Below are 12,099 nucleotides of genomic sequence, written 5' to 3' on the forward strand. Positions count from 1 at the left end.
CCATCTTTAGTAATCTGGATCTGAACAGTGGCTATTGGCAGGTGTCAATGGATCCCGCTAGTCAGGACAAGACTGCCTTTGTCACCCCTGCTGGTTTGTACTCCTTCAAAGTCATGCCTTTTGGTTTGAAGAATGCTCCAGCAACCTTCCAAAGATTGATGGAGACTGTCCTGGGAGATCTGAGGGGTAGAAATTGTCTTGTGTATCTGGATGACATCATAATCTACTCCTCCTCTGTTGCGGATCATCTGCAAGACATTCAGTCCGTCTTCGACAGACTAAAGGCTGCAGGTTTGACCTTGAACTTGAAGAAGTGTCGTTTCTGTCTGCCAGAACTCAAGTTCCTTGGTCATGTGGTTAATGCTGAAGGTATCCATGCAGATCCAGCCAAAGTTGCAGCCGTGCAGGAATTCCCAATTCCCACATCCATCAAGGCTGTTCAGCGGTTTCTGGGTATGGCTGGATGGTACCACAGGTTTGTGCCTGACTTTTCAAAGGTAGCCGAACCCCTCAATCACCTTAAGAAGAAAGGTGTGAAATTCCAATGGACCCCTGCATGCCAAGGTGCATTTGAAGCACTCAAAAACAGTCTAATTACTCCTCCAGTGCTTGGACATCCTAACCTGAATGCTCATTTCATTGTGTACACGGATGCAAGTCAAACAGGACTTGGAGCAGTCTTGGCTCAACAAACAGGACTTGGAACAGAAGAAGTTCTTGCCTATGCAAGTCGCACCCTTAATTCAGCCGAGAGGAATTATTCAACGACTGAAAGGGAATGCCTCGCTGTGGTCTGGGCTTTGGAGAAATGGAGCTACTACTTGGAGGCAAAGATCTTCACCGTTGTCACAGACCACGCTGCTCTGCAGTGGGTTCTGGCATCAGGCAAGACCAACAGCCGTCTTATTCGCTGGTCTATCAGACTGCAGAAGTTTGACTTCATCATTGAGTATCGCAAAGGAAAACTGAACGTTGTACCAGATGCCCTTTCTCGGATTACAGAGACTGCCAATGTTTGTCCTCCCTTGTGCAGTACCTATACTACCGCTAAATGTCTGGATGATTCCTTTCCTCTGGATGATGAGAGTGTATGGAGAGCACAGCAGAAGGATGCTGCCATCATGGCGATCCACAAGAGTCTGTCTGAAGAAGACTCCAAGAGTCGCTTCAATGATAAGTATAGCATAATTCAGGATAAAGTGTATCGGAAAACTCCAAGAGGGGATGGAATACACAGCACCCATTATCGCGTCTTCATTCCCTCTACATTGTGTGACCAGATAATCCAAGCTTATCATGCCAATCCCATGAGTGGCCATCTTGGAGTTTTTAAAACTTATCGAAGACTACAAGATGTGGTTTACTGGCCAGGCATGTGGGTTGATACCCGGAAGTTTGTACAGCAGTGTGAAGTCTGCCAGAAATACAAACCAGACATTGGCAGACCTGCCGGGAAAATGCAGCAGACCGTGGTGAACCATCCAAATGAAATGTTGGGAATTGACCTCATGGGACCTTTTCCTCCCAGCCGGGGGACACGGAATGAATTTTTATTGGTGGTAGTGGACTACTACACACACTGGGTGGAGTTGTTTCCCCTCCGCAAAGCCACTGCATCAGCCATTGCTCTAATTCTGCGAAGGGAGGTTTTTACCAGATTCGGAATTCCGGACCAAATCCTCTCTGACCGAGGTCCGCAGTTCATATCAGGAATATACAAAGAGCTCTGTACCTACTGGGGTGTAATTGCCAAGCTGACCACAGCCTACCATCCTCAGACCAACCTGACCGAGAGGGTAAACCGAACCCTGAAGGGGATGATTGCTTCATTCGTGGGGGATCAGCACACAAGGTGGGATCAGCATCTTCCAGAATTTCGCTTTGCACTGAACTCTGCCGTGCAGGAGACTTCTGGGGTCACTCCCGCCGAACTCCACCTGGGAAGACCACTAAAAGGACCGATGGACAGGGTCTTGCAAAGTTCGAATGTTTCACCTGACTGCCCAGCGTTTGATGCCGTACAACACCACCACACCTTGCTAGCCAGAGTGGAGGCCAGCAAAACCAAAGCCAAACAACGACAGCTGAGAAACTATGACAAACATAGACGAGACGTGTGTTTTCCACCCCAGTCTCGTGTCTGGGTACGTTCACATCATCTGTCAAAGGCATCTAAGAAGTTCACTGCCAAGCTAGCTTCGAGATGGAAAGGTCCATACCGTGTAGTGCAGCAGTTGGGACCAGTGAACTACTTGGTCTGTTTGGAGGACACTGGGGAAGATGTCAGGACAGTGCATGTTGTTGACCTAAAGCCCTGCTACCCTACGGCAGAAGAGCTGGATCGCAGGCAAAAGCAACACCTGCAGGACCTCTTCGTGGAGGACTCTGATGAGGAGGACTTCCCTGGTTTTGTGTAGCAGGAACATGAACCTGTCAAAGCCTGCATCCTCTCTGTTTCTACAGGCATTGTTTTTTCATGGGGGGAGGAGTGTGGCGAAATCTGCACAGAGCCTTCACCGTGCACTGCCACTTTAAGAGCGCATGAGCAGTAAGGAAGAAGAATATAAAGAGAGCTCGTTCAGCTCTTTGGGGAGGGGCTCTTTGGTGGCGCGACAGTTTGATTGTGTGTGCTGTGCTGCAGAAGTTTTGTTTGTTTTCAGCGTGTGTAGTTTATAGATTATTTAACTCAATCATCGGTGTAATCGCTCTAGGTCGTGGTTGTTTTTGTTTGGGACCACGCCCGTTATGGATCGCATGGATTAGTAGCAACATTGTTGCGAAGCGTTAACATACAAACCATCGGACAGTCAGACAGTACACCTGCACGCCTGAAGACCACAGCTAAGACCTCTCTTGTTCTCTTTCTCTTTTTCTCTTCCCTCTATCGTTCCAGTGCTTTACCCTGAAACAGACTCTCTATTTTTCCAATGCACTTCCCATTGAAGTGCATTAGAGCTGGACTATTATTGCCCTGCCTGAAGTATTTGGACATTTTAGTTAAAAGGGAGGTTGCTTGCCAATTGTGTATTGTTATGTGAACTGTATTGAGATGTACTAATGACATGTGGCTGAGAAGACTGGACATTTTTAAGGCCTTTGTTGTGTCGATGAACACCCCCCACATTCATACCCTCTGCACTCATCTACTAGAAAATAATACAGATTATTGCAAATCCTATGTTGATGACTGGGTTCGTTCTTGTATGAAGTTGCTGTTGAATTGCTCTGCCATTATTAGTATTAGTATTATTGTATGAGGTATTCTTGTTTGGGTTACCCCTGTGCTGTGATGTGGGTTTTATATGGTGTGTATTCTCTTTTCTCTCCACTGGCTATCTGGTAAACAGGCTACACTCTAGGCAGTCTCTTCTGCTGATGTGTGTGGGTCTGGTAGTGGTTCTTTCTATTCTACTCTTTTCCTTTCGGCATGGTTAATACCTGCCTGGCGCCCGAACAAAAGCTTTCTTTACCCCTCTCTAATAAATACCGCTACAAGTTTACCAGGACCTACTGAGTTTACCAGGACCTACTGAGTTTACCAGGACGTACCGAGTTTACCAGGACCTACCGAGTTTACCAGGACCTACTGAGTTTACCAGGACCTACTGAGTTTACCAGGACGTACCGAGTTTACCAGGACCTACCGAGTTTACCAGGACCTACTGAGTTTACCAGGACCTACCAGGACCTACTGAGTTTACCAGGACCTACTGAGTTTACCAGGACGTACCGAGTTTACCAGGACCTACTGAGTTTACCAGGACCTACCAGGACCTACTGAGTTTACCAGGACCTACTGAGTTTACCAGGACCTACCAGGACCTACTGAGTTTACCAGGACCTACCAGGACCTACTGAGTTTACCAGGACCTACTGAGTTTACCAGGAACTACTGAGTTTACCAGGACCTAGTGAGTTTACCAGGACCTACTGAGTTTACCAGGACCTAGTGAGTTTACCAGGAACTACTGAGTTTACCAGGACCTAGTGAGTTTACCAGGAACTACTGAGTTTACCAGGACCTAGTGAGTTTACCAGGACCTAGTGAGTTTACCAGGACCTAGTGAGTTTACCAGGACCTAGTGAGTTTACCAGGACCTAGTGAGTTTACCAGGACCTAGTGAGTTTACCAGGACCTAGTGAGTTTACCAGGACCTAGTGAGTTTACCAGGACCTAGTGAGTTTACCAGGACCTACTGAGTTTACCAGGACCTACTGAGTTTACCAGGACCTACTGAGTTTACCAGGACCTACTGAGTTTACCAGGACCTACTGAGTTTACCAGGACCTACTGATCTTCACAAGAAGTTATTTAATTAATAAGAGATTCTATAATCTTTCATGTTTGCATATAGCTAATTTGTGCATCCAATTGGTTTGCATGCCACTGTGCTTCGGCTGACAACAAGGCCTTGTTTATCTGGTGGATCACAAAGAGCATTTTAAAGTCCATCCCAGGATTTCAGTGTGTTTTGTGTGTGATATTTGCATGCAGAATAGTTCATTTTCAAATTTGTCACAAATGCACTGACAGGGCCTCCCGGGTGGCGCAGTGGTTAAGGGCGCTGTACTGCAGCGCCAGCTGTGCCATCAGAGACTCTGGGTTCGCGCCCAGGCTCTGTCGTAACCGGCCGCGACCGGGAGGTCCGTGGGGCGACGCACAATTGGCCTAGCGTCGTCCGGGTTAGGGAGGGGTTGGTCGGTAGGAATATCCTTGTGTCATCGCGCACCAGCAACTCCTGTGGCGGGCTGGGCGCAGTGCGCGCTAACCAAGGTTGCCAGGTGCACGGTGTTTCCTCCGACACATTGGTGCGGCTGGCTTCCGGGTTGGCTGTGCGCTGTGTTAAGAAGCAGTGCGGCTTGGTTGGGTTGTGTATCGGAGGACGCATGACTTTCGACCTTCGTCTCTCCCGAGCCCGTATGGGAGTTGTAGCGATGAGACAAGATAGTAGCTACTAAAACAATTGGATACCACGAAATTGGGGAGAAAAAGGGGTAAAACATTTTTTTTTAAATAATAATAAAAAAATACAAAAAAATGCACTGCCGGGATGAAAGGTTTGTTTAAGTGTGGCTTGATTTAACCATTTTATGCGGTAAAAGTGCTGATTGGTTAATGGTGATTGGTCACATTTGTAAGCTGTTGATTTAGCTAAAAAAAAGTATGCAATTGCAAGATACTGGAGGGACTGATTTGAAACATTGCTGTAGCAAGGTAAAAGTATTATTTATATATTATAAACTGGGTGGTTCGAGCCCTGAATGCTGATTTGGCTGACAGTCGTGGTATATCAGACCGTATGACAAAACATGTCCTTTTTACTGCTCTAACTGTTGGCATCCTGTCCAAACACAGAGAAACAGTGAAGTGTTTAAAAAAAAAAAGAAATAAGGCTTTTATTTCCCAATTTACTGCCAAATGGTGTTATTTAATTCTGTGTTCTCTAAACCCTGGGTCTCTGCAGGTCGGACTGCTCCTTCAGTTACTTCTTCTTCTTCTTTGTGTTCTTCTGCCAAGTGGTGGTGTTCATTATCCAGTCTGTGGGCTTCCCCAAATTGGGAAACAGGTGGGTGTGAGGAACAGGTCTGAGTGAGTGGGATGCTATGGATGTCAAATTGATGTTGTTTTTTATCTTCAATCTGTGTGTGTTCACCAGTCCAACCAGGGCCCATATACACCAGACCAAGATTATGAGTACTGATCTAGGATCTGTTTTCCCTTTTTAGGTCAGAATAAATATGAGTATAATGGCAATGAGGGACCTGATCCTAGATCAGCACTCTGAGATGCTTTGTTGGGTTCACAAACATTTTATCTTGCCACTGTATATATAGTGCATTCTATAAATATTGTGACTTTAAACCATATAATTGTTCAATGGTGACTAACATGTATATTTTATAACAATTTCAAAGGAAAATGCATTTCCGCGTTCGACTAAATTAAACAATTTACCGTATATTGATTTCTTCTTGATTCCAGTGGTTGGATCACCTCGTTGTTGGCCTTCGCCTCCAACAAGGCGGTGGGAGCCATCATGATGGTGGTGGCCTACTTCTTCACTGCCTGTGCTGTCAGTCATCCTGCTGTGGATGGTACGTGGCGTTACCGTAACTCCCTGGGAGAATCTCTATTGCATTTCCTTGATTCCTCGCATCCTCACCACCTCATCAAAACCCATCAGATGAGAAGGTCAGAGGGGAGGAACCTCTGACCTCATCCAGTTGATTTTAGGAATTTAACCACGGTGTAGTGACTGTATCCATGTAGTTAAACAGAATGTAAGCTGGTGAGATCAGGATGCTTCTTACGGCTAAGTTATAATTAACCTGATTAATTTTATCAACCATCTAATTATTAGAATCAGGTGTGCTAGATTAGGATTGGAGTGAATTTACAGGACGGTAGCTCTCCAGGGACAGGGTTGGAGAGAACCTAGAGGACGGTAGCTCTCCAGGGACAGGGTTGGAGAGAACCTAGAGGACGGTAGCTCTCCAGGGACAGGGTTGGAGAGAACCTAGAGGACGGTAGCTCTCCAGGGACAGGGTTGGAGAGAACCTAGAGGACGGTAGCTCTCCAGGGACAGGGTTGGAGAGAACCTAGAGGACGGTAACTCTCCAGGGACAGGGTTGGAGAGAACCTAGAGGACGGTAGCTCTCCAGGGACAGGGTTGGAGAGAACCTAGAGGACGGTAGCTCTCCAGGGACAGGGTTGGAGAGAACCTAGAGGACGGTAGCTCTCCAGGGACAGGGTTGGAGAGAACCTAGAGGACGGTAGCTCTCCAGGGACAGGGTTGGAGAGAACCTAGAGGACGGTAGCTCTCCAGGGACAGGGTTGGAGAGAACCTAGAGGACGGTAGCTCTCCAGGGACAGGGTTGGAGAGAACCTAGAGGACGGTAACTCTCCAGGGACAGGGTTGGAGAGCCCTGCTATACATTCTATACTATAACCCCTAATGATGTGGTGTCCTCCCCCAGGTGCACAGCCAGTACAGGCGTACCGGGGCCAGCTTCCAGAAGGCCCAGCAGGAGTTCTCCCAGGGCGTGCTCACCAACAAGACCTTCCAGACGGCTGCCACCTCCGCAGCCGCCTCCACTGCCTTCCAGGGGAACAACTAGACCCAGGCCGGGCTAACTCAACCCCCAGATACCCCCTTCACTCTCCACCCGTTGAGACTCTGTTGTAAAGGAACCACTGGTTTAGTCTCTCAACAATGGTGTCTTTTCAGCATCCTTTAATTTCAATGTACAAATGAAGACCACGAGTGTTGCTTTTAGCAGGGTGAAACCTGAATGAAAAATATAATGACGTTTAAAGTGTGTACTCTGTCTCATAAGACTATGATAATCACCTAGGTTATTAGTTACCAGGGCTACTGTAATTATTAGATGCATATGTTCCATTATACTTAGAAATCACCTCAAACTAACGCACCTTCAGATCCACAACATTTCATTAGCCTTTTCAGATAGTTTTCGTCAAAATGAGGTACTTTGTTTCCAATATCTTCATGTTGTACATAGTCCTGCTGTATGTGTAGAGTATTGGCTTTGGCAATGAGAGACAGGTGTTGTGTAAGAATGGCTTGAATATTTAACAGCAGGTTGGTTTGTCAGTATAGGCTGTCCCATTCAACTTAAAGGGACAGTTCACCCCATTGTCAGTATAGGCTGTCCTATTCAACTTAAAGGGACAGTTCACCCCATTGTCAGTATAGGCTGTCCTATTCAACTTAAAGGGACAGTTCACCCCATTGTCAGTATAGGCTGTCCTATTCAACTTAAAGGGACAGTTCACCCCATTGTCAGTATAGGCTGTCCTATTCAACTTAAAGGGACAGTTCACCCCGGAACCAAAGTTTGTCATTTTCATACCCCTGCCTGGTAAACTTGGCTTTTGGAATGGACTATACCTTTTGACCAAAACCTTGACGTGTGCCTTGACCAGTGTCTCTCCAGTTTGTCGCTGTAGCCATTGGTTCCTACGTTAACCAACCATTTTGCTCTTTTTTATTGTGGGAGAAATTCCGTTATTAAAGAACTATTTTTTTATATATAAAAAAAAAAAAAAAATGTATGACACATGCTCATCGTTCATACTATCGTGTCGACCTGAATCGTGCTGTACACACACTTTTTTTTTTTCTTCACATTGTCCTTTCCAGCACGGTTCAGGCAACTATGCTGGATGAATAACCAGGCCAGTAGACTTCTGTTCAGCTCAGCTCAGTAGTGTGAAAATGGTATCATTTAGATTGACAAACTCACGCCACCAACAGATTCATCATGTGAACAATGAGAAATAGCTCTTTGCTCTGCTTTTGATTAGTGTTTTGGTAACTCAGGTCGGGAAGCGCTTGTCACTCAAAATTAGAGCTGGACAAAGTAGAGCTGAGTGGTCAAACAATAAGATATATGCTCTTATTTGAGATGTCTTTCTTACTGTAACACAAATGATTAGACAAAAGATCAAGTACTTAAATGATTTGTGACTGGATTGATGTAAACAATCTATTTTATCATTTTGATTTGCCACATTCACAGGAGCAATGTATGTATACATTTGTATAAGTGGCGGTTTAAATGTAAGACTTAAATCAAAAAATCAACAAAGCAAATCGATCATGAAGAATGTAATATTTGATCTATTGGTTTACTAAAGTTTTTTTTTTAATGTATCTCAAATCAGTGTTACTTATCATAAAAATACTATTGATATTGAAATAGATTTTGTTTTCTTAATTCATATCTGTGTGAATATAACCTTTGACCTGCATTGTTTTAGGAGTGGAGAATTTTATATGGCCTTTTTGACATTCAAATTATAAAAACTTGTAGCATTTTTCTAATAAAAAAATGTTTGCTTTAATTGATACAATTGTTGTTTTTAAAGGAAGATAAGTTAACATAACATACGTGTGGTTTGGGAATGAATCCGTTTCTTCCTTCCTTGAAGTGATCACTAATCTAACATTTTAATTGGACAGGTGAGAGCAAGGCTTCTGCTGCATTGCCTTCACCACTCCGGTCATATCAGTACCGAGATAATGGCACCCTAATTCCCTACAAAGTGCTCTCCTTTTTGACTAGAGATGCAGCCTACTTTTAGGAAACTAGGAAGGAAGGATGCAATTCTGAAGTATTGGAATGGGACCAATATTGAAATGCACTGTAGCCTTTTATTTCCTCCACCTTGACCCTTGACCCACTCCACCACTACACTGTCTGATGCTGCAGTGACTTTGCAATAAAGAACACACAGAACAGCAGCTGATGCTCTCCTCTCTCCAGGGTGCAGGCCAGAATAACAACCAAGCCTCCTCCGCCTCCTCTTTCTCCTCCCCCCTCTCCTACTCCACCTTCATGAAATGGGCCAGACAGCGTCCCAGCCAACCATCGCCTCTTCATCCTCCTCCCTCTCCTCTTCCTCCTCACATACCTCTGCTATCAACAAATGGGCCAGACGGCATCCCAGCCAACCACCTGACCCTGCACACCACTCATTCAGATCCCAGGCTGTAAGACACAGCGACCCAGTGGAATTCTCCTGACGCTTCACAGGTACATTACACGGCAGGGCAGCTATTTATAAGTCGAACAAAGGAATCGAGGTCGACGAGGCGAGGAGCAGTCAGAGTTTGAACACTGGAGGGAGGCAAGGAGGAGGCTGTACCTGTTGTACTATGTAGCTAACCAATGGAACAGATTGTTGTGGTTTTCTTTGCAGGAACTGTGGGATGTTCGAGTCATAGCCTGGACCCAGATCTGTTGGACATGGGTCCAGGCCTGGACCCAGTCAGCCTGGACCCATGTCTTGTCGACATATAAGGTAATCGATGGCCATCAATCACCATAGGGTTTGGGAAGACAGCACAAACAGATCTGGGACCAGGCTAGTCGAGGCCTATCTTGTTAAATAGATAGATTCTGAATGTACAGAGTTTTGGAGGTGTTGGTTGACTGGTATCAGAACGAGAAAGTGACATTTTAGAAAAGGAAACAAAATATGCTTCGAAAAGGGACGTGTGTTCAGAGAGGTCAAGCAGCAGAGGTCACTCCAGCTCTTCATGAGTTAGTAACTTGTACATTTACATAATTGGCATGGCAACACCTACCATAAAGAAGCTAAGCTGATAGCTCTCACAAAAACTTGGGATTTGACTTATCCTAATTGTTTTATTATTAACAAACAGCACTGCAGGGATATGAATGGGATATGAATGACAGGGAATATTCATTTTTAAACTAGGAGAGTCAATGTTTTTTTTCCCCAGTAGGGGGCAGCACGCTGGAGTTTCTGGAACATGCTGAAATGAAGAGCTGACTCACCGCTCGGTGCTTGGATCATATGAGGAGACTGGGTATGGTTGTAACACAATTTAATACAAATAACATCTGTCCTCTACAAATTAGTGAAGTTATTATATACCTCACTCAAACCGCAAATGCATGGTTTTGTTTTAAATACAATTTATCCCATAGTCTGTCTCAGTTTGCTTGTTGAGGTTAAATGTAACAGTTGGGGGAAAAAAATCATGATTTATCAACTAAACGTTAAAAATACTTGAGAACATGAGAACTCACATCGCCATGTGGCAGAAATGATATTACAAATTATACACTGTTTATTGTTGAACTCAATCCACAGGCCCTTCTCAACTATTCAACGACATTTGAACTAAACAGTGTGTGTGTGTGTGTGTGTGTGTGTGTGTGTGTGTGTGTGTGTGTGTGTGTGTGTGTGTGTGTTACATGTACGCTCAACCAGAGTCACAGTTGTGACAGTGGCACGGTAGACCTGGGTTTACAGGCTTGGTGGGCCCATCGGTATTCACAGCACTGCACCTAGACCTTCTTAGACTTGTTACAACTAACCCTGACCCTTGCAGCCATTAGCTAGCTTCAATTTTAAAACTTAAACATCGATAAATTACATCAAATATTTCTACACAGATTGGTTAGAAACCTGATATAAGTTTGGCGAATCTAACTACAAAGCAGGTGATACCATCATCTCCCCCTCCCAAAAATAAAAAAATAAAGAATATGTTACCTCAAAATCATATTTTGCTCAACAGTTTTGCTTCTACACATGAGGGTTGAGGACTAAACTGAGCATGTGCAAAGTGAATTACATGATTCTACCTTGCTCCTGGTTGGAGGAATTGAAAGATTCCAACTATCCCAAGTTACAACCATCCCCAGTCTCCCCCAACCTGCAGCCCATATTGTACATGTACTGCTTTGTGTATTTATTCAACTGAACTATCTATGAATGCCTGTCTGCCTGCCTGCCTGTCTGTCTGTCTGTCTGTCTGTCTCCCTCCCTCCCTCCAAAATAACCTAAAATATAGCCTATTGGAACTCCAGCCTTTTAACCCAATTGCATCAACCTTCAGAAAAGGTTATCATCAAGTCCTGTGGTGATGGTTTCTGATGGAACACCTTCTGCTATATATTTAGATGTGTGAACCGCAGGCACAAGGGTAGTGTCCCAAATAGAACCCTATTCTCTACAAAGTGCACTACTCCCTATGTGGCCTGGTCAAAAGTAGTGCACTATATAGGGAATAGGGTGCCATTTGGGAGAAAAGTCAAAGTCAACGAGGAGAAAAGCTGAATTAGGCAGTCACAGAGAATAAAGAGAGTTTGAAGACTGGTCTATGCACTGAACTCACCGCACGGGCCTGAATTGGGAAATAGCAACTGATATCTTTGACATTTTCCACTGATCATATTAATATCCTCTTCCACTGTAGCAGATTCCTGGGTTAGTCCATTGAACAAATGGGAAATGGGCTACAAATTAATTTTAGACACATCAAAAGTCCCTAAAATAGTGCCTTTATATATTAAATATAAAAAATAGTTTTCACTACATTTTAGCCATCTAAATAAAAATCTAGCAACTAAATCACACTTTTTATCTGACTAATTAATTTAATTAGTGTTGTGGGAGTCCTATTGCAATGACTAAGGCTTGTCTTTACTTTTAACATAATTAAATTGCTAAACATTGATAATGATGTCTTAAGAGGCTTCCTCTGCATTTTTGTTTAGAATTCATCCAAGCTTGTCTGACAGACCCAGTAGAAATAC

General features: G+C 44.4%; 1 protein-coding gene across 1 annotated transcript in view; it reads left to right on the top strand.

Moving 5' to 3' along the window:
* LOC110522720 (secretory carrier-associated membrane protein 2) overlaps positions 1 to 8,869 on the top strand; it is a 29,611-nt gene extending 20,742 nt beyond the window's left edge. The window contains 4 exon segments of the mRNA XM_036968616.2: positions 5,466 to 5,567; positions 5,984 to 6,067; positions 6,069 to 6,096; positions 6,979 to 8,869. Coding sequence (XP_036824511.1) covers positions 5,466 to 5,567; positions 5,984 to 6,067; positions 6,069 to 6,096; positions 6,979 to 7,119 — 355 coding nt within the window. The 3' untranslated portion in view covers positions 7,120 to 8,869.
* Positions 8,870 to 12,099: the final 3,230 nt, after the last annotated feature.

Source organism: Oncorhynchus mykiss, chromosome 4, assembly GCF_057628025.1.
Source record: "Oncorhynchus mykiss isolate SJ-2025 chromosome 4, ASM5762802v1, whole genome shotgun sequence".
NCBI classification, from domain to species: Eukaryota; Metazoa; Chordata; class Actinopteri; order Salmoniformes; family Salmonidae; genus Oncorhynchus; species Oncorhynchus mykiss.